Below are 23168 nucleotides of genomic sequence, written 5' to 3'. Positions count from 1 at the left end.
GTGCTCTGCAAATAGTAAGAGCTCGATAAATACGATTGATTGATTGGTTGATAAATACCTGTTTAAATTCTTCAGGAAGCACAAGACCACAGCTTTGCCACCTGTGTGGATATGTTCTTCTTCTCTTTCTTGGTTACCATTGATTCATCGTGGCTTTGCTTGCCACGATAGGGGAGCTGGTGAAGTTTCAAAGAATGGTCTTCAGTCAAGATTTGGAAAACTTTTGGCTAATCCAAGTCTCCTTAACCTCTTTTTTCTGCTCTGATCGCAGGCTTTGTCAAGGTTGTCATGTGCTTTTAAGACAGAGAATCAGACCCGTCAAGTGGTGTGTGATTTGGGAAATCCCATGAAGGATGGAACTAAGGTAAAATGTTTAATCCAGTGGTGTTTACTTACTGAGCCATTGATCCCTCTAAAAGGACTGATTTTTTTTTTCCATTATTTGTGTTGCCTGTAAGAAAAGTGCTCTAAAAGGACTTGTTCTTGTTGTCTAGACCCATTTTGATTGGACTAGCCCAAATTGTGGTCTAATTTTCCTCCTACAATGCCAGCGGTACTTGTTAAGTGCATACTATATGCCAAGCACTGAACTAAGCACTGGGGTAGATACAAGATCATCAGGTTGCCCAAAGTCCCTGTCTCACATGGGACTCACAGTCAAAGAAGGAGGGAGTAGGATTTAATCCCATTTTACAGATGTGGTAATTGAGGCCCAGAGAAGTGAAGGAATAATAATTATGGTACTTGTTAAGCCCTTGCTATAATAATCAATCAATCAATCGTATTTATTGAGTGCTTACTGTGTGCAGAGCACTGTACTAAGCACTTGGGAAGTACAAGTTGGCAACATATAGAGACAGTCCCTACAGTGGGCTCAGAGTCTAAGCGCTTAATATGTGCCAAGCACTGTTCTAAGCATTGGGGTAGATACAGGGTAATCAGGATGTCCCACTTTGGGCTCACAGTCTTCATCCCCATTTTACAGATGAGGTAACTGAGGCACAGAGAAGTTAAGTGACTGGCCCAAAGTCACACCGCTGACAAGTGGCAGAGCAGGGATTAGAACCCACAACCTCCGACTCCCAAGCCCAGACTCTTTCCACTAAGCCACGCTGCTTGTCTATGTGCTAAGCGCTGGAGTTGATACGAGGCAATCAAGTTGGACACAGTCCCTGTCCCGCATGGGGCTCACACTCTTCATCCCCATTTCACAGATGAGGGAACCGAAGCCCAGGGAAGTGAAGCGACTTGCCCAAGGTCACACAGCAGACAAGTGGTGGAGCCGGGATTAGAACCCAGGTCCACTGGGTGCCAGGCCTGTTCTCTGCCCGCTTTGTCCGCACTGCTTCTCAGGTGCCTGAGTGCGTCTCCTCACTGCTGGTCAAAGCTTGCTGTGCCTCCCGTAAGAGGAATCCAGCGGATCCACATCAATCTTGTCCCTGCTCTTCAGGGTTGTAGCCTAAAGCTCCCTGTTATCGACAAGTAGGGTGCAAAATAGGTTAATCGGTGTGTAAATCGGCAGCAGGGTTCTTGTACCCAGGGTGGTGACACAGATAGGAAAAATGACTCGGAGACATGAGTTCAGATGGAGCAGTAAAGAAGGAAAGTGGCTGCCTGCCCGTTCACCTCCCGGGAGAGGTACGAGTGACAAGCAGCCCCGATCCCACGCTCACTGTGTCTTTTATTAAGTTACAGCAACATGGGAGTGGGGCATTTGGAAATTTCAGGAATTCAATTAGGACCGACAGGATGTTAGAAATTCTCATTATTCTATGTTCTCACTGCCTTGTGCAGGATGTTGTTATCTGCCCTATGGCCTTGCAGAGATAGGTGCGTAAATTCTCGTTATCTTCTGCTATCACTGTCTTGTGCAGGATGTCATCTGCCCTATGACCTTACATAGATAGGTGTTACTTGTTAATGGCCTTGAAGGCATCTGTTGCAGACCATCATCATCATCAATCGTATTTATTGAGCGCTTACTATGTGCAGAGCACTGTACTAAGCGCTTGGGAAGTACAAATTGGCAACATATAGAGACCATACAAAAAGGAGTTGTTCTCTCAGCCTGAACACAATGGAGGTTTACTGTCAGCATACACAAAATGGAGTCAGTCATGTCAAGTCCGCTAGTGGACAACACTACCCCACCAAGCAGGGTTGCAGATTGGCATTCCAGAAACATAGCCAGAGTAGCAGTAGAAGTAGTGTGTATTCAGTACTTGCTGTGTGCAAAGCACTGTACCAAACACTGAGCGAAGAATGTACAGCTGGGAATTAGGGTCTCTGTCTCTCAAGGGGGACTCCCCCAATCTAAGGAGGCCCTTAATTCATTTAGTAAATATTCATTCGTTCATTCACTCATTCAGTCGTATTTACTGTGTGCAGAGCACTGTACTAAGCGCTTGGGAAGTGCAAGTTGGCAACATATAAAGACGGTCCCTACCCAACAGTGGGCTCACAGTCTATCAGGGGGAGACAGAGAACAAAACAAAACAAATTAATATTAAAATATTCCAGCAGCTGGGAGAGATTCATTCATTCAGTCGTATTTATTGAGCACTTACTGTGTGCGGTAAGATCCAGATAAGGCTGAGAAATGGGCTCACCCTGCAGGAGCTGACCAGAAAGGAGACAGAGTTTGAAATGCCATTGCGTTCAACAGTTCGCAAAGTAAAGGAATTACCTTCGCTTGCTACAGACAATAGTACAAAAAACACAGAACGTTTTCAATTAGGAAGAGAATTGTGAGCATCTTTAATAAGTGTGTAAATGAACGGCAAGATCAGATGGCCTTTCGGCTTCTCCTGGGACGTACGATTCCGTCTTTGCGAATCGAGACGTTAGATGTGTTTTCTTCTTCAAATCGAAACCGGATAATTATCCGTCTCATTTTCCTCTGCAGCTTTTGGCCGGCCTCCGTTTCAGTGTACATCAGCAGTCGGAAATGGACACTTCTGTGAAGTTCGATTTGCAAATCCATAGGTACGAACAGAAATAGGCGTGTCAGCTTCTCCCGGATCATCCAAAAGTGATAAGGAAAATGAGTAACTGGAAATAGCTTATGTTGAAAATGAGACATTCTGTAGTTGGCCTGTTAATGTTACCAGTAGGAAACAGCAATTTGACAGCATTTGACATCTTTTGCATTTGGGAAAATGACTTCTAAAGCTAGTGGGTTCCAAAGACATCAACTGGGCTAATTATGTAGCCGGATATTACCTCAATCCATCAAGCAGTCATCTTTACTGAGTGCCTATTGTGTGCAGAGCACTTCCATTAGGTACTTGGGAGAGGACATTAAGACTCCCAGCCCTCAAGGAATAATGGGAGCAAAAGGAAAAAAAAGCTACAACTGTTGGTAAGCAGGAGTATGAGCAGAAGTATAGAAGGCTAAATAGATGAATAAATAATAATGTTAATAATAATGGCATTTATTAAGCGCTTGCTATCAATCAATCAATCAATCAATCAATCGTATTTATTGAGCGCTTACTATGTGCAGAGCACTGTACTAAGCGCTTGGGAAGTACAAATTGGCATCACAAATTGGCTATGTGCAAAGCACTGTTCTAAGCGCTGGGGAGGTTACAGGGTGATCAGGTTGTCCCACGGGGGGCTCGCGGTCTTAATTCCCATTTTCCAGATGAGGGAACTGAGGCCCAGAGAAGTGAAGTGACTTGCCCAAAGTCACACAGCTGACAATTGGTGGAGCCGGGATTTGAACCCATGACCTCTGACTCCAAAGTCCGTGCTCTTTCCATTGAGCCACGCTGCTTCTCTGTGTAAATGTGTGTAAATCTGTGTAAATGTAAGTGTAAATGAATGTAAAACTATGTATATGTATATATGTACCCATCTTTTATATATGAAAAGATGATTGATGGGTTTTAGAATTAGAAAAGCACCATGGAAGTAAATGTTATTACTTTTTAATCAATCAGCAAATCGATGATGTCTACTGAGCGCTTACTGTGTGCAGAGCACTGAGCTAAGCACTTGGGAGAGTACAGTCCAGCAGGCTCTTTGCCTGTCTACGAAGAGCTTACAGTCCGGAGAAATGTAGGCAATCTGTAATTTGCAAGAGGCCGATTGAATTTTTTGTAAATTTTGCCATTTTTTTGATTGCTCTTTTAGTGATGAGGTCATTATTAAGCTGACTTTTGCCGGAGACTGTGGTGATTATTTCTAGCTTTATTTCTATTTATTCTGATGACTTGACACCTGTCCACATGTTTTGTTGTCTGTCTCCCCCTTCTAGACTGTGAGCCCATTGTTGGGTAGGGACTGTCTCTATGTGTAGCCAACTTGTACTTCCCAAGCGCTCAGTACAGTGCTCTGCACACAGTAAGCGCTCAATAAATATGATTGAATGAATGAATGAATTTCTACACTTGATTACAGTGCCTGATTGTTTGTCTTTCAGCTCCAATCAGTATGACAAAGTGAGCCCGATTGCATCTTACACCGTCGACCTTGCTGTTTTAGCAGCTGTTGAAATAAGAGGGTGAGTACGTTCACTCATTTGGAAGTTTAGTTCCTGGCCAACTTTATTTCTCATTCATTTATTCATTCGATTGTCTTTATTAAGCACTCACCGTGTGCAGAGCACTGTACTAAGCGCTAGGGAAAGTACAATCCATGCCCACAATGAGCTCAAAGTGGGACTGTGTTTTTAGCTCTGGTGTTATCTTGTCTGTTGGATGGTAAACCTTTATGATGTTACTAGTATTCTATCTCTTATGAAAATGATGATGATGATGGCATTTATTAAGCGCTTACTATGTGCTAAGCGCTGGGGAGAATACAAGGTGATCAGGTTGTCCCACGCGGGGCTCACAGTCTTAATCCCCATTTTACAGATGAGGGAACTGAGGCCCAGAGAAGTTAAGTTACTTGCCCAAAGTCACACAGCTTTCACTTGGCGGAGCCGGGATTTGAACCCATGACCTCTGACTCCAAAGCCCATGCTCTTTCCACTGAGCCACGCTGCTTCTCCAAAAGAAGGGAGAAGGGAAGAGAGAAGGGGTCATTTAAGCTGTGCTAATTTTACAAGGTATCGTTCCAATGTCAGAAAAATATATAATAATAATTATGACACTTTTAAGCACTTACTATGTGCCAAGCACTGTTCTAAGTGCTGGGGTAGATACAAGTTATTCAGGTTGGACACAGTCCCTGTCCCACATGGGGCTCACACTCTGTAAAAAGTCCCCATTTTACAGATGAGGTAACTGAGGCCCAGAGAAATGACTTGCCAAGGTCACACGGCAGGCGTGTGGCAGAGCCGGGGTTAGAAGCCAGGTCTTTCTGATGCCCAGGCCCGGGCTGTAGCCACCAGAGAACGTAGTTTCTGCGATAGAGAGAGGAAGAGATGAGTAAAACAAGGCGTCAAAAGGCACAGCAAAAAACCCAAACGGCTCAGTCACGAAAACATATTGCAAAATTAATGTTTATGAATGGCTGGTTGCTCTTAAGTATTCCACGACTAGGTCTTTGTCTCTCTGAAAGCAACCACGGTTTTTGTTTTCTTATGGTTTAGTGTCTCGAGTCCCGATCACGTCTTCCTTCCTATTCCAAACTGGGAGCCAAAAGATAACCCGGAGACCGAAGAGGATGTCGGTCCCGTTGTTCAGCACATCTATGAGGTATTAAGGAAGCCTGTCAATCCGACAGGATTTTATTTGTCAGCGAGCGGGGGACGCGGAGTGATGGGTTGTAGCCCAGAAAGGAGGGTGAAAGAGGGAAGGGGAGGGAAAGAGTCACAGGGGCAGGAAAGTTGGGGGAAATTTGGTCTTGGATTCTGTTGTGAGATGTCACACTAGGAGTTGAAATGATAGGAAATTTCAAAAGAGTCCGAGAAAGTGTAAGTCATTTCAATATGGTCTTTCTTTGGAGCTGGGGGTTCTGAGAGTTCGGACCGTTTTGGCTCCTCTGTGTAGCTCCCTGCTCTTTTCTCTAAAAGGCCGTTCCCAGAACACTTCCCTGCTTCTCCACCCTAGTTCTTCTTCTGCTGGCCAACAGCCCAGGTTTGAATTTAAGAGCTAAAAGAAGAGAAACTTTTAGCTTTCAGAAACTCTGAGAAACCCGTTTCTCAATAATGACTTTGAGTGATTTTGCTTTTCACTTGTTCTGCTTTTTAAGATGTTACCTGCCTAGAGAGAAAATGTCAGACAGATGAAATGCGTCCTTCACTGAAGTATTCTTTGAAGTTGTAATGCTAGAGAGGCCACTCTGGAGCCATCAGAAAAAGATGGCCATAATCCTTTTTTGGTTACTTAGGAACCAGACTAATATTACTCTGTCTTAAGCTTTGGAAATAATATTTTGATTTTCTTCTCGCTAGCTGAGGAACAATGGTCCAAGCTCATTTAGCAAGGCGATGTTGAGTCTCCAGTGGCCATACAGATATAACAACAACACCTTACTGTACATCCTTCAGTATGAGATGGATGGGCCAATGAACTGTACATCAGATATGGAGATTAATCCATTGAGAATTAAGGTAATTTTGAAGACTTCTATTTCATTAAAAGAGTCTATTTTGGTTACTTATTACCTTGAAATGAACGAAAGGTATCTATTGAGTGCTTACGGTGTGCAGAGCATTATCCTGATCTCTTGGTCCAAGACAAGACTAGAGAGTTGGCGGGGGAATTCCCTGCCCACAAGGAGCTTACAGTCCGGAGGACAAGTTTACAATCTAGAGGGTCGCATATGGTCTAGACGAAAAGAAGCAGGTGCAGAAGGATAGAGGGTGGGAGAAGAGCCGTGTGAGGAGGAGCTATGGGAGAAAGGGGCGGTGCAGAGATGTGGGGGAAGATGGAGGTACAGAGGAGATGTGGGAAAGGAGGGAGGTAGAGAGGAAATGTTGGGGGAAAAGAGATGACTAATAGAGACAAATTTACTGTGGTTCAAGTTATTTTTTCGTTACGGGTATGTTAGCCTCCTCACTGATATCCCAGCCTCTTAACGTCTCCCCTCTTCAGTTTTCCTTATCATATTCCTGACCAGATCATTTTCTACACTGTCTGGAAAACATCTCAGCACTCCTCAGAAGCCTCCATTTTTTGTAGTGACATTTGTTAAGCATTAACTATGTGTCAGAAACCGTACGAAGAGCTGGGGTAGATACAAGCTAATCAGGTTGAACACGGTCCATGTCCACATGGGGCTCACAGTTTCAGTCCCCATTTTACAGATGAGGGAACTGAGGACCAGTGAGGTGACGTGCCCAAAGTCATACAGCAGACAAGGGGCAGAGTCAGGTTTTGAAGCCAGGTCCCTGCTCTGCCCACTAGGAAACTCTTATTATTAATTGCCGTCGAGTCATTTCGGATTCACAACTCCATGGATATACTTTCTCCAGAATGTCCTGTCCTCTGCCGTAATCCCCAACCTTTCTAACAGTTATTCCCTTATCGTTGTTACGGTCTCTATCCATCTAGCTGCTGTTCTGCCTCTTCCACGTTTTCCCTGGAAGCATTGGTGTCTTCTCCAGAGAATTAGTCCTCCTGTTTGTGTGTCCAAAATATGCTAATCTAAGTCGAGTCATTTAGCCTTCCAAAAACCACTTTGGTTGAATTGGCTCTAAAATCCATTTGTTTGTCTTTCTGACAGCCCATGGTATTCGCAAAAGCCTCCTCCGACACCACATTTCCGAAGAATCGATGTTCTTTCTATCCTGTTTTTTCACTGCCAGTTTTCGGATCCATACACTGTCGCTGGAAATACCATAGAGTTGGCAATTTGTATTTTTGTGGCAATCGTTGCATGAGCACATTTTGTGACTTTTTCCAGGAACCTCTACCTACTAGGAAACAACGCTTCTCAATTACCTATTTGCCTCTGCATCGGGCAGAAAATCCTTACTTATGGCTTTGTTTTTTCAGCCTCTTTCTGCTTTTCCCACTCCACCCCACCTTGCACGCATTACTCCTCCAAAGTTTGTCTTATAACTGTACCTCGCTCTCTGGCTCGTGCCCTTCACTCTTCCTGTAACTCCACTCGCCAGACCGCAGCTCTCTCTACATCCGGAGCCCACCTCTTCCGGAAAGCCTTCCCAGATTAATTCTCTTAATCCCAATTGTCCTCTTAGCCGTAATGTATTCCCATCCACTCAGCATTTATGTACCTACCAATATATAGGTCATTCGTTTAAATCGATCTTCATATGCTGCTCATTTTTTCTTCCGTTTTACCCTAGTCTCCTCCTGCTCTTAGCAGTTGTATCCCCGTCTCCTTTGGCTCTCACTGTTCGTAAATATTTTATGTCTGCCGGTCTTCTCCATTAGTTGAGCTCCTTGAGGCACTCAATAAATATCACTGATTGATATGACAATGGAGAGAGGGAGAGAGGGGAGGACGGGGGAAAGAAATGATAAAGGAGAGATAGAGGAGGGGGGATGAGGGTGGAAATGGGAGAGAACAGGGGATGTGTCTGTTTATTGTTTTATTGGACTCTCCCAAGCGCTTAGTACAGCGCTGTACCCGCAGAAGATGCTCAATAAATATGATTGACTGAACTGTTGGTGGGAGGTGGCCAGGAGAGAGAATGCAGGCGACATAAACGCTCCTCTTGTAACCTCACCGATTGCACACGTCCGCTTCTGAACAGCTTTTTTCCAAAGCTAAATAATGGCACTTCCCTATTTTCGGGATTAAGGTTGTCCCCCTTCTACCTCACCCCCCTGATTTCCTACTACATCCCAGCCCTCAAACTTCCCTCCTCTAATGCGAACTTTCTCACTGTTCCTCGATCTCATCTATTTCGCTGCCAACCCCTCACCCACATCCTGCCTCTGGTCTACAACCCCGTCCTCCTTCATAGCCAACAGACGATCGTTCTTCCCTCCTTCAAAGCACTTACGTTTGAGAAGCAGCGTGGCTTAGTGGATAGAGCAAGGTCCTTGACGTCAGAAGGACCTGGGTGCTAATTCCGGCTCTGCTGCGAGTCTTCTGTGCAGTCTTGTGTCCCCCTTCTAGACCGTGAGCCCACTGTTGGGTAGGGACTGTCTCTGTATGTTGCCAACTTGTACTTCCCAAGCACTTAGTACAGTGCTCTGCACACAGTAAGCGCTCAATAAATACGATTGATTGATTGATCGTGGGTAAGCAGCATGGCTCAATGGAAAGAGCATGGAATGTGGAGTCAGAAGTCATGGGTTCAAATCCCAGCTCCACCAGTTGTCCGCTGTGTGACTTTGGGCAAGTCACTTCACTTCTCTGGGCCTCAGTGACCTCATCTGGAAAATGGGGATTAAGACTGTGAGCCCCCCGGGGGACAACTTGATCACCTTGTAACCCCCCCAGCGCTTAGAACAGTGCTTTGCACATAGTAAGTGCTTAATAAATGCCATTATTATTGTTTATTATTATTATTATTATTATTCTGTGAGCCTCAGTTACCTCATCTGGGCAATGGGGATTAAGAGTGTGAGCCCCATGTGGGACAGGGACTGCGTCCCTAAAGTTAAGTTGTATCTACCCCAGGGCTAACAGTGCTTGGCACACAGTATGCACTTAACAAGTACCATAATTAGTATTATTATGTGCATACCATGATTTATTGATTTATTTGTATTAATGTCTGCCTCTCCCTCTAGACTGAAAACTCTTTGTGGACAGGGAATGTGTCTACCCCCTCTGCTATATTGTATTATCCTAAGTGCTTCAGTGCCTAAAACGGGCCGGCACATAGTAAGCACCTAACAAATACTATATATAATAATAGCAATAATAGCAATAATAATAATAATAATAATAATGTAATTTGTTAAGCACTTTTACTATGTGCCAAGCACTGTTCTAAGCACTGAGGTGGATACAGAGTAATCAGGTTGTCCCACGTGGGGCTCAGTCTTAATCCCCATTTTACAGATGAGGTAACTGAGGCCCAGAGAAGTGAAGTGGCTTGCCCAAGATCACGCAGCAGACAAGTGGCAGAGCCGGGATTAGAACCCACGTCCTCTGACTCCTAAACCCATGCTTTCCACCAAGCCACACAACTTCTCCATAAGTGCTTAGTACAGCGGTCTGCACAAAGTAAGCACTCAATAATTACCACTGATGGATTGTCACCCCCTTCTGAGTTACCGTAGCATTTGCCACAAATTTAAATCATCAAAAAAACAGGTTTAATTACCACCTGCGTATTCTCTCCCAGCTCTTAGTGCTTCCTCTGCCCAGAGTGAGTGCTTAATAAATACTGTCGCTATCAATTGATACTATCAATACCATCATAATCATCATCATTACTGAGTCTCCCGATGCTTAAAATTATTCTCTGAGAGTAAATTAGACTCCTTTGTTGGAGCCCTCGTTTATTCGGACCTCTGGCCACGTCCTGCCTCCGGCCTGGACCTCCCTCCCTCTTCATACCTGACAGACAGTGACTCGTCCCCAACTTTCAAAGCCTTATTGAAGGCCCACCTCCTCCAAGATGCCTTCCCTGACTAAGCCCTCCTTTCCCCTTCTCCCACTCCCTTCTGCATCGCCCTGACTTGCTCCCTTTGTTCTCCCCCACCTCCCAGCCCCACAGCACTTATGTACAGGTCTACCATTTTATTTATATAAATGTCCATCTCCCCCTCTAGACTCTAAGCTCACTGTGGGCAAGGAATATGTCCGTTGTATTGTATGCTTACTCTGCACACAGTAAGTGCTCAATAAATGCTGTTGACTGACCGACTGATTTTGAACATTTAATGCATTGCTGCAGTGAATAATTCTTTTAGTGACTTGTAGATTGGAGTCATATTGTCACTTACAATGGCTCATTTTTGCCGCATTAGATCTCAGCGTCCCCGGCCGACGAGAGGAATGAAACCAACTCAGGACAAGGTGATCACAGTAACCACATCAGTAAGAGGGATTTAACATCTACCGAACAGGACGTACACACTTTGGTAAGCTCTCTTGGATTGTTTGGGCTTTCACATTTTCTTATTCCCAGTGCGGTATTTTACTGGAGTGAGAAATATTGCAGGACTCATTTCAGAAACATTTAAGAGCAGTAAACCACTGAGATGGACTGTTCAAATATTCATTTGTTTTTCTATTTGAGAATGTCTCCCGTCAAACCAACACTGAATTTTTATATACCGTTCACTGTAATTAACCACCCATACTTTCCCCTATAATGATTCATTTCCGTAGTACGCTCCTATCTACACTCTACTGTTCAAGCAGCATGGCCTGGTGGAAAGAGCAGGGGCGTGGGAATCAGAGGACCTGGGTTCGAATGCTGACTCAGCCACTTGCCTGCTGTGTGACTTTGGGCAAGTCACTTCACTTCTCCGTGCCTCAGTTTCCTCTTCAGAAAGATGGGCGTTAAGCACCTGTTTTCCCACCCCCTTAATTTTGGTATTTGTTAAGCACTTACTATGTGCCAGGCCCGTACTAAGCACTGGGATGGATACCAGCAAATCGGGGTGGACACAGTCCCTGTCCGGCATGGGGCTCACAGTCTTAATCCCTATTTTACAGGTGAGGTCACTGAGGCCCAGAGAAGTGAAGTGACATGCCCAAGGTCACACAGCAGACAAACGGTTGAGTCAGGATTAGAACCCATGACCTTCTGTTTCCCAGGCCTGTGCTCTATCCTGTGAGCCCCATGTGAGATGGAGACTGTGTCTGGTGTGATTGTATTGTCGCTACCTCCATGCTTAGCACGGTGCTAAGCACTTAACCAATACCACCACTACGGTCGGTTTTTTCCCCTTCTGAACCTAACGAGCATTTACTATTTGGAAAATTTAGGAAAAGTATCATTGTTTTTGATGGGGGGTTTTTCCAGGCATGTGATTCGTTCCTGCAGTTTATTCTTTGAGTATTCAAAACTCATCAGATGTAAAGGTTTTTTGCACCAACAGTGTGAATTTGCAGTAGCAGCAGTATTGAGATATTTACTTAGCATCTATTGAGCACTATACTAGACATTTGGGAAGTACAATGAGGCATAAGCCATGATCCCTGCTGAGAAGGAGCTTCTACTCTGTGGAGGACAGGTGTAGAAATATTCATAAACATGGAATCAGATGAAATAGAATGTAATATTCAGTTCGGTATCTGCAAATTCATAAGGCCTGAGAATTAGCCCAACTAACTACGTACTTGCAAAAGACGGCTAGAAGGTTGATAAGGTTTGAGATACAGAAAATTGGAGAAGGCTTGTTGGAGGTTGTACGATGTTAAGAGGGCTCTGAGGGTGGAGAGGATTTGAGAGGGAAGGGAGTTCCAGACCTTGGGGAATAATAATAATGATGGTATTTGGTAAGCGCTTACTATGTGCCAAGCACCGTTTTAAACGCTGGATATAGCCAGGAGATGAGCCTGGGAGGAGGGAGCGTAGCAGCTAAGGGAAGCCTATAAGGAAAGCGAACAGAGTTGGTGGAGTCTTGAAATCAGTGGTAAGGAGTCCGTGCTGGAGTCAGGGGGAAGTGGGCACCCACTGGAGGGTTTTGAGGAGAAGGGAGATGTGTCCTGAGCGACATTTCAGAAAGATGATCTGGGCGCTTTGGATTGTGGACTGAAGGAGAAGAGTCTGGAGACCAGGAAGACCAGCGAGGAGGCTGATAGAGTCGACTGATTGTGATATGGACGGGCACCCGAATCAGTGCCATTCTTTTATAGAGGGGAAGGGGAGGATCCATGAGATTCTTCTGGAAAAATCAGCAGGTTTTAGCGATACATTGGATGTAAGAGCAGGATGACAGTAAGGAGTCAAGGAGGGAATCCTGGTTGTGGCCTTGAGTTAGAACAGATGGTGGCGTCAACAGAGATGGGGAAGATGAGAACTTCAGTCTTTTAGACTGTGAGCCCACTATTGGGTAGGGACTGTCTGTATATGTTGCCAACTTGTACTTCCCAAGCGCTCAGTACAGTGCTCTGCACACAGTAAGCGCTCAATAAATACGATTGATTGATTGATTGATTGATTCCGTGAGATACATGTTGAGTTCGAGGTGCCAGAGGGCCATCGAAGCGGAGATGTCCCGGAGGCAAGAGGAGTTGTGATATAGGATAGCGAGTGAGAAGTGAGAGAAGTCGATTTGTAAGTCATCCTCAGAGAGATGATAGCCACGCCAGGTGGATGAGTTCCCTAAGAGAAGTTAAAGAGGGGGAAGAAGCGGCAGCAAAGGAAACAGTAGAAGAGGCGATCGAGAACCGGGAAAGTATCAAGTTGGTCCAACCAACAGGAGATAGCAGTCTGAGAAGGGGGAGGTCCACAGCGTAGAAGAGAGCCGAGAGATGGCGGAGATTAGCACAGAAATTAAAACCATGGTCTACTCTAGATATGTAAATGCATTCTCTCCATGTTTTTTAAGATTCCGATTATTTGATGCCTAAGATGCCAGAATGACTTTTCCCTGAGAATAAAGGATTTTGTGATTGACAGGGCTGCGGGACTGCCGAATGCTTAAAAATTGATTGCCAGATCGGTCGCCTCGAGAGAGGAAAAAGTGCAATCCTGTTTGTAAAATCCCTCCTCTGGATGGAGACCTTCATGAATGTAAGTGACTAAAAATCCTGAATGCTCTTTTTGTCCATTTTTTAAATGCAGAAAATGCAAAGATTGTCTCAATATCCTTTTTCCACAGAAAGAAAATCAGAATCATTCATATTCACTCAAGTCATCTGCTTCATTCAATGTCATAGAATTCCCTTACAAGAATCTTCCTATTGATGATATCCACAATTCCACAGTAGTAAGTCAAACAATCAGTGGCAGTTTTTGAGTGTTTACTATGTGTAGAGCACTGAACTAAGCACTTAGAGGGGTCCGGTACAGCAAAGCTGGTAAACGTGGTCCCTTCCCAAAAGGAGTTTACGGTCTAGGGGGGAAGATAGACATTTAAAATAAATTATGCGTATGTACATAAGTGCTGTGGGGCCGAGGGTGAAGTGAATATCAAGTTCCTCAAGGGTACAGATAGAAATGTGTAAGCATCGCAGAAAGGAGAGGGAGTAGGAGGAAAGAGAGCTTAATCAGGGAATCAATCAATCAATCAATCGTATTTATTGAGCGCTTACTGTGTGCAGAGCACTGTACTAAGTGCTTGGGAAGTACAAGTTGGCAACATATAGAGACAGTCCCTACCCAACAGTGGGCTCACAGTCTAAAAGGGGGAGACAGAGAACAAAACCAAACATACTAACAAAATAAAATAAATAGAATAGATATGTACAAGTAAAATAAATAGAGTAATAAATATGTACAAACATATATACATATATACATGGAGGAGATGAGATTTTAATAAGGCTTTGAAGGTGGGGAGAGTGGTGGTCTGTCGTATAGGAATGGGGAGGGCCAAAGCCAACTTGTACTTCCCAAGCGCTTAGTACAGTGCTCTGCACACAGTAAGCGCTCAATAAATACGATTGAATGAATGAATGAATGAATGAACCAGGGGTTGGCAGCGAGATAGATGAGATGGAGGTGGAGTGAGTAGGTTGGCGAGTAGAGGAACAAATTGTGCAGACTGGGTTGTAAGAAATCAGCAAGGTAAAATAAGAGGCAACGCTCTGAGCGCTTTAAAGCCGATGGCAAGGAGTTTCTGTTTGATACAGAGTTGGATGGATAACCACTGGATCAGCGTAGTAGCAGTTTGGATGGAGAGAAAAGGGTGGATTTCAATGATGTCATGAAGGGAGAGCCAACAGGATTTGGTGATGGATTAAATACGTGAGTTAAATGAGAGAGAGGAGTCGAGGATGATACCAAGGCAGGGGCCTGAGAGATGAGGAGGATAGCGGTGTGGTCTGCCGTGATGGGAAAGTCATGGGGACGACAGGGTTTGGATGTGAAGATGAGGACTTCTGTTTCGGACAGGTCAAGTTTGAGGTGTCTTGAGGACATCCAGTTTAAAAGATCTCCAAAAGGCATGAGGAAATACGAGAATGCAAAGGGGAGAGATCGGAGATGGAGACGTAGATTTGGGAATCATCTGTGTAGAGATGGTAGTTGAAAATTCAGTGTACAGATCAATTAACCGTTTGGCGATAATAATAACGGTGATAGTCTCTGTTAAGTGCTTACTGTCAAATACGGTTCTGAGCGCTGGGGTAGATACAAGTCAGATCGGACACAGTCCCTGTCCCGCCTGAGACTCTCGGTCCAAGTATTTATTCCTTTTGGATGTCACGCTGGGTAATTGATGTCAACTAAACTGGGTCAAACTTGGTCGATTTCATGGTCCAGGTGAGGCAAGGAAAGTTCCAGGTCCCCTTAAGGAAACAAAAAATTGTACGTAAGCTGAGAATCATTCTCTACTGTGCGACACGTTCTGTTTCCCCATAGGTGACCACCAACGTTAATTGGGGCATCCAACCGGCTTCGATGCCGGTGCCTGTGTGGGTGATCATTTTGGCTGTCCTGGCAGGATTGCTGCTGTTAGCTGTTCTGGTCTTTGTAATGCACAAAGTAAGTATTTTCTGTTTGCATAAGTTGTAGATCTTAGGAGTGACTATCACTGTGAGAGTCGGAGAAGGTGGGAAAGCTTTTCCTTATACTAATAATAACGATAACAAGGATAGTACTTGTTAAGTGCTTACTATGGGCCAAGCAGTGTCTAAACAATGAGGTAGATACAAGTTCATTAGTTTGGACACAGTCCCTGTCCCACATGGGGCTCACGCACTTAATCCCCGTTCTTCAAATGAGGGAACTGAGGTCCAGAGAAGTAATAGGGCTTGCCCAGGGTCACACAGCAGACAAGTGGTGGAGCCAGGATTAGAACCCAGGTCCTCCTGATTCCCAGGCCCAGGCTCTAGCCACTAAGCCACGTTGCGGAACAGAGCCGTACCATGCCATAACTGTAGAGTTCTGTTATTCAGCTGCGTGGCGATCTGCATTAAACACCGGCATTTGCTCTCTTCCACTTTGCGGTCCCAGATTTTCCCAAACCGACCGGTGACTTGGGTTGTTCTCCCAACTGTAGGTGGGTTTTTTCAAACGCGTGCGGCCACCTCAGGAAGAACAAGAGAGAGAACAGCTACAGCCGCATGAAAATGGCGAAGGGACAACAGAGGCATAACGGCTGGCTTCATTTCTGTGCGACGTACTGACATCGGAATTACCAGCTGTATTATGATCTCGGATAATCCTCCTCGAGGAATGAGTTCTCCACAACCGCACTGCTGATAACCACCTGTGGCCTTGATGTGTAACGTGTAACTACAAAATGAGAGCCCTGTGTGTCCCTCATTCTCTTTCTTAATCATGTTTGTCTAGGTGGCTTAATGCACATTCACTGAGGTGTAGGTGTTTGGTGATTTTGGACAACCCGAGTCAGAGACTGCATTCTTTTCAGTGCGTTGAAAAGACCGGTATTGCGATGTGCGACTTCGGGGATTAGACTTCAAACTTGTGTCAAACGGCAGTTTTTCTAGTTAACTGTTCTCTGAATTTCTCAGTTTTATTTTAAAGCAAAGACTCTTTGGGACCTCAGCATTCAAATTTTTTGTACAACTGCTAACTGTTAATATGTATAACACTACAGTCGGTCTTCAAACTACTAATGAATGCATCCATGCGCAGAATTGACGCCTTGACGTGCAGGGCTGCCTGGATTGCGGAACTTTAGAAATGGCACAACCTTGTCAGATTCCTTTTCGTAGAGTATCAGTGGTACGTGAACTCTTTTTGCTTTCCGGTATGAAATACGGTATATTTTTTATAAATTTAGGAGTCAAATTCACTGCAGGAAAAAAAAAAAACTGTAGAGTTCTATTTTTGTGGTATTTTAATTTATAAAAAGGACTTGCATCTCAAAGTAAAAGTATTTAAAATAGCTTTTACATAAGCACAAAATGAGATCATTAATTGCAGTCTTATGTATTGGATCTTAATTGAATCAAATTAAAATGAGCCTCTCGTAGAGGAAAAACAGGGCTCCATATTGCCTGTATTCCCCCGTACTGAAAGCTTTCGAGTAACAAGGAGATACTTTGTGAAAATTTGAAGGTACAGTATTTTATAATGCTATATTTTAGGAAGCGACCACAAGACTGCTTCAAGAAGCTCTTAGCAGCATCACCACTCTGCAGATCACTGCATGACCGAAAAATGTAAAAGCATTTGCCTCCAGAGAATTCCTCTGCTGCTACATGAAAGAGCTGCTTTTCATTACTACTTCCCTCTTGGATTAGGCCATAATTTTCAGTGCGGATCGATTTACGTTTCCTACAGTTACATTTTTCATCGTCGACCCGTGATCTTACTTTGAAAACTTTTACTGAGACAGTACCAGAATCATTTCAGAAGACATGATAGGTTAGTGGTTTAAACTTTTTCCCCTTCCTGAAACGTTTGGTGTGATTTTTCTCAGTCGTTGAACTGAACACAAACTCTTGAGAAGCTCAGTCTTTAGCCCTCCCTAGAGTCACCTAGCCTAGGAATCAATCAATCAGTGGTATCTATTGAGAGCTTACTACGTGCAGAGAACGTACTGAGTGCTTGGGAGAGTACCATACAACAGAGCTCCCCGCTCATAACGTGCTAACACTCTAGGAAGCGACAAGATATTTTTAAACTGCAGTTTGCATCTACCTAGGCCCTTTATTAAAAGCGCTCTACCGGATGAATTCCCAACTAGGTGGATTTTCTAGCTCCTTAAAGGACAACTTCTGAAGCGACGATCTCCATTAGATAGGGCACTTTCTAGAGAGGGAGTCATTACTTTTGGATTGAGCACTTAACTGTGTGCAGAGCAGTATACTAAGCACTTGGGAAAGTACAATACAATAGAGTTGGCAGACACAGTCCCTGCCCACAAGGACTTCCAGTCAATACAGGGTTTGAGGATGCTGTTATTGGTACAATTTGGGGAAAGGATTCATTCATTCAATCAAATGTATTGAGTGCTTAATGTGTGCAAAGCACTATTCTAAGAGCTTGGGAAAGTACAATATGACAATAAACAGACACATTCCCTGCCCACAACAAGCTCACAGTCTAGAGGATCTGTGCGCAAACACCCTATCGGTGCTTTGGGGTTGCTATTGCTATTTCTTTTGGCTTATTTTCTTCCTCTAATTCATTCAATTGTATTGATCAAGCTCTTATTGCGTGCAGAGCACTGTGCTAAGCGCTCAATTGATTGCTTCATTCCACAACTGAACTGCAGGAATCGATTGCATCTTCTCCCTTTGTAGAGAGACCGTACCCGCTCGGGCTTGCATCTACCATGGTGCCTTTGTAGGTGGAAGAACCGCCTATAGATGAAAATGTCCCGAGTTAAAACCAGAAATTTTAGATAGTGTTTTTCCTGAGCAAATCGTAAAGCAATAAATGTTCACAGGGTAGATCATTCAGGAGCAACTATCTTGCAAGTGATTTAAAAGGCTGTGTACTTCGGGCTGTGTACAGGAAGCGTATTATATTGTCAATGAATTTAATGCTGGGTAAAGAAAGCGCCATACATGATTATCCTAAATCTGAATTTTAGGCACAATCCGGCCCTTTCAGGAGATGGAACCAGAGAGGTCGTTTGAGTCAGAGATATTGGAGATGGAAAAATGTTTTCCTCTTTTTTTTTTTTAATTGCCATTGTGGGTCCCAAATTCTAGCAATCTAGCAATAGCATTAATTGAATGCTGCTGTGTGCAGAGCACTCTGCTAAGCAATTGGGAGAGTACAATACGGTTAGTAGATATGATACCTGCTGTTAATCAGTCATTTTTGAATGCTTTTACTGTGTGCAGAGCTAAAACTAAGAACTTGGGAGGATATAATATAATAGAGTCCGTAGGCAAGCGTCCTGTCCACGACAAGCTTACAGTCTAGTCTTCAGCACCAAACTGTCATTCAAAAATAGATGGGCAAACTTTTTTCAGCGTAAGTGTATTTTTTAGAAAAAAGATCGGATGTCAGGTTTAAATTTTGATATATTTTCCCCTTAAAGAAAAGGAAAACAATTATTTCGGTTTACCTAGCTAGTATATTACCCTGTCCTCATTAAAAGAATACGTGCGGAAGACCAATCTCCATCTTATCCAGTGCTGTAATGTATCTGGTCTTTTTCGTCTGAAACTTTACTTCTTTAAGAAGAAGTCCTATTCTTAATTCACAGCAGAGAGAATGACTTGCACCGATCTAAAAGACAAATTATTAAATGTCTTTTCAAAATTCAAAACTTGTGGAGAACCTTTTGATACGTTTATACTAGTTTCTGCATTTTTGTCCTTTCCCTCATTTTAACAGATACTGTTGTAGTTTCCGAAGAGGTTGCAGAGTGTTTTTGAAATGTGAAGAAAACAATTGAAAAATGCTGATACTCAGAGAAAAATCCAATTCTCCCTCTTCCATGAAGCAAGTTGAGCATTTGTTAACTCATATTTAAATGTGAACAAAAACCGATCCATATATCTTTAAATATTTTCAAAACAGCTCTTCCCAAGTGCTTTTCAGGAGTCTAATCTCGGAGATTGGGTTGATTTTTCTGAGCTATTTTTTAAAATGTCACTCTAGCCCACAGACATAGGTAAATTGTGTGTCAGCCACCGTTCATAGAGCAGGAGCTGTTAGTTGCTATTTCCTAATGTTATTAGGAACTCTTAATGCTATTTCCCCTCTAGACTGTAAGCTCGTGATAGGCAGGGAATGTGTCTGTTTTATTGTTATATCGTATTCACCCAGGAGCTTAGTACAGTGCTCTTCACACAATAAGCGCTCAATAAATACGATTAAGTGACTGACTAATGTTCTGGGTAATATTTTCTTCGTCAAAGAGGGCCAGACCTCTCGGAGAAGCGAGGGAAGGACAGATAATGTTGTTCCTGCTCCGTACCAACTAGCGAAGAGTCAGAGGTCATGGGTTCAAATCCCAACTCCGCTCACTGTCAGCTGTGTGACTTTGGGCAAGTCACTTGGCTTCTCTGATCCTCAGTTCCCTCATTTGTAAAATGGGGATGAAGACTGTGAGCCCCACGGGGGACAACCTGATCACCTTGTAACCACCCCCAGCGCTTAGAACAGTGCTTTGCACACAGTAAGCGCTTAATAAATGCCATCGTTATTATGAAATGAAAGCAGCTCACTCCATTTGTCTATCCCCCGGCTGATCCACGGCGTGAACACACCCCAGTGGCTTTCGAAAAATAATTTTGGATAAGAACTGTGCCCGAAGTCCCAAAGGCAGGTCCGGATGAGGAGGCTGAAGGAATCCGAGTGGCTTCGTAGATCGATAGCTTGATCGTCAACCAGTGATGGGGAGAAATCCCTTCTTTTCCACTCGGGGTGATGGTGGTTTTGAATGCCAGCAAAAATCCCTACGGCATTTGATCCGTCTGAGCCGTCACTTGGAAACGGCACCGAACCTCTGAGTTGTTGCTTCCCAGTGCAGTATGAGAACATAAACAGACGTGGTTTGTTTCACGTCATTATAAATCTAAAGAGCCCTAATGAGGAAAGAGCCCGATGGGCCCATTCCTCTGCAAGCCGATTTCTTTGGCCTTTGTTTCTCCCTTTAACGTTGATTCAGAGAGAGGATCTTCTCCTGGGAGTCTGACGTCCGTGCTCTTTCATCTTTCTGAGTAGTTTACGCGCTGTGACGTCTGATGGAACCAGGATTTTGAAGCTATTTAGTCATTATTTTTCCTTAATTGCAACAAAAATAATCTCCACTTAAGTAGGTGTTCTCTGTATAAAGAATTGCACGCTATTAGACCCCTGCAATCTTAAAGTGTTTGAAGGGCTCTCAGAAAACAATTGGATCGAATGTGTTTGATGCGTAAGTAATGAGTTCCAGTGTCTTTATTTTGTTGTGTTTCAGTCACCCACATTGGGTGAGCTGATGCTTAAATTTGTCAATGACTGAATTAAGTTTATGAAATCAACACACCGTTCCACTTAGTTGGAAAGCGACCTGGTACTGTATTATAAAACTGAATTAATGCCACCGCGCCTTGCCGCCTCTTTATTCAGTGTATAATTTTCACCTTTTTAAAAGAAAAATATCTATTTTTAACACCTGAAACAGATGCTCCCAAGTCCCACCGCGGAAATGGGCTCTGGCCCGGGCTTCTGCGGGATCGTTCCGTATCGGCAGCGGGGAGAAGGGAGGGGGTTCTCCGGATTACATCCCGAGCTCATTTGGCTTCTGGATGTAGCTACTGCCCCGTGCCCCAAATCCAGAGGGCCAGCGGGATCTTAGCCTCTGGAGTGGCTGTCGCGGATTAAATAACTCGCTCGGTGGCTTCGAGCTGTGTTGGGAATTCTCATTTTTACTTTCGTAACCGAAACAACAAAACCCCGCCGTAACCAAGTCGAGCTGCCGTCCAGTGCCGAGAACCATCCCCTCTTCCGGCGCCTTGGCCCACAAATGCTCAGTCCATACACGACTTCTACTACTACTAAATAATAATGGTATTTGTAAGGCACCTCACTGTATTTCCCCAGGACTGTGCTAAATACTGGGGTGGATGATGATAATAATTATTATTATGGTATTTGTTAAGCGCTTACTGTGCCAAGCACCGTTCTAAGCGCTGGCAGTACACTCAGCTCAGACGGTCCCTGCCTTATACCGGATTCACAATCTAAGGGGGAGAAGGAGAACAACTATCTGATCCCTTCAACATCTTGAAGGGATTTGGAGGAGAATAGAAAAGGGGGAATCTAGCTCTAAAGCTGGGGCGCTAGAATGGAAGATTCCGACTTTTAGCAATAGAGGAGGAGATCCCAAAATGATTTTTCGCACTGGGCCTCTTGTTAGATTTGTTCCTAAAAGCAAAATACAGGTTTCAGTTAGGATGTTGCTTTGAAAAATATAAAAAACTTAATGTTTACCTCTTTCATAGAATTTTCGGCATCTACCTTGCTAGTGCAATAAATGTTAGTAAATGCATTTTGTTCATGTAACTGATAAACAAAGACTAGAGCAAATGAGTCTACCTTGGTGGGGCTAATGGAATTATAGTCATGTGTCAGGGATATTTTGTATTTCAAGAAATACTATTAACAAAAGCAAAGTTTTTTTTAATAATTTAGTTTGAATAAAAAATAAATTCTAGAGCAGAGCTACATCTAGCAAGACCGTTTCTTGCATAGTAACTAAAATCAGGCTAGTGTGTGAGTTTCCTTAACCTCTCAAGTCAGATTGTTGGAATTCACTGTTTAGTTTTAATCGAATTTTAAAGTGTTGGGATGCATAACGAATCTTTGTTAAAATAAATCCTATTTGTTCTTGAGAATTTTGCAATAAAGATACCTTTCCAGATGATGTTTTGTTTCATTTGGGGCGGCAGAAGATGCATTTGTGTACTGTCAAAGAAGATGGGGCAGGGTAAAATATTAGGCATTTCGGTAGCAGCTAAGAATATTTAAGAACCTTCAGAATATTGTTATAGTGAGCAAAGTGTTCCCCAAATCACTTCAAGTAATTAAACATGGGCGCCCAAACCATTCTCGGGCTCATCTCTTCCTCGGGGACGTTGTCCACTGTTCTCAGCGGGAGATTCCAGCAGCAGCATCAACATTAAGTTGTGTTTTCATCTCCATCTAATGATCAATCAATAATACTGGGTGTTTACTCTGTGCCAAGCACTGAACTCAGTGCTTGGGAGAGTACAATATAACAGACATATTCCGTGTCCACAATGAGCTGTCAAACTACAGACAATAATATAGATAAATTACGGATGTGTTATAGGAGCTGGGGGGGGGGGGGGTGAATAAAGGAAGCAAATCAGGGTGAGGCAGAAGTGCTTTGCACACAGTAAGCGCTCAATAAATACGATTAATAGTCATTAATAAAGCAGTGGGAGAAAAAGAAAGAATGGCTTAGTCAAGGAAGGCCTCTTGGAGGAAATGTGCCTTCTATAAGGCTTTGAAATGCCAAGGAGAGTAAAGTGTCTGTCGGATGTGACGAGGCAGGGCATTCCAGGCCAGAAGCAAGATGTGGACGAGAAGTCGGCGCCGAGATAGACGAGATCGAGACGGAGCGAATTGTGCGGGCTGGATTGGAGTAGGACAGCAGCGATGTGAGGTGAGAGGGGAAAAGGGGATGGGGTACTTTTACCAGTGATGATTCATTCATTCGTTCATTCATTCAATCGTATTTATTGAGCGCTTACTGTGTGCAGAGCACTGTACCAAGCGCTTGGGAAGTACAAGTTGGAATAATAATAGCATTTGTTAGGCTCTGTGTGGATAGCACCGTTCT

The 23168-nt window shown here is 43.7% G+C and overlaps 1 protein-coding gene across 1 annotated transcript in view; it reads left to right on the top strand.

Moving 5' to 3' along the window:
* The window catches only part of ITGAV (integrin subunit alpha V), a 114266-nt gene extending 96364 nt beyond the window's left edge, over window positions 1-17902 (top strand). Inside the window, exons 21-30 of the mRNA XM_038751071.1 lie at window positions 272-364; window positions 2906-2985; window positions 4427-4507; window positions 5543-5648; window positions 6347-6505; window positions 10794-10907; window positions 13400-13513; window positions 13602-13709; window positions 15305-15427; window positions 15945-17902. Coding sequence (XP_038606999.1) covers window positions 272-364; window positions 2906-2985; window positions 4427-4507; window positions 5543-5648; window positions 6347-6505; window positions 10794-10907; window positions 13400-13513; window positions 13602-13709; window positions 15305-15427; window positions 15945-16040 — 1074 coding nt within the window. The 3' untranslated portion in view covers window positions 16041-17902. The remainder of the gene's footprint in view (window positions 1-271; window positions 365-2905; window positions 2986-4426; window positions 4508-5542; window positions 5649-6346; window positions 6506-10793; window positions 10908-13399; window positions 13514-13601; window positions 13710-15304; window positions 15428-15944) is intronic.
* The last annotated feature ends 5266 nt before the right edge of the window (window positions 17903-23168 follow it).

The sequence above is a fragment of the Tachyglossus aculeatus genome, chromosome 9 (assembly GCF_015852505.1).
Source record: "Tachyglossus aculeatus isolate mTacAcu1 chromosome 9, mTacAcu1.pri, whole genome shotgun sequence".
NCBI classification, from domain to species: Eukaryota; Metazoa; Chordata; class Mammalia; order Monotremata; family Tachyglossidae; genus Tachyglossus; species Tachyglossus aculeatus.
The sequence above is the reverse complement of the archived record's forward strand: the minus strand, read 5'-3'. Positions and strand labels throughout refer to the sequence as shown.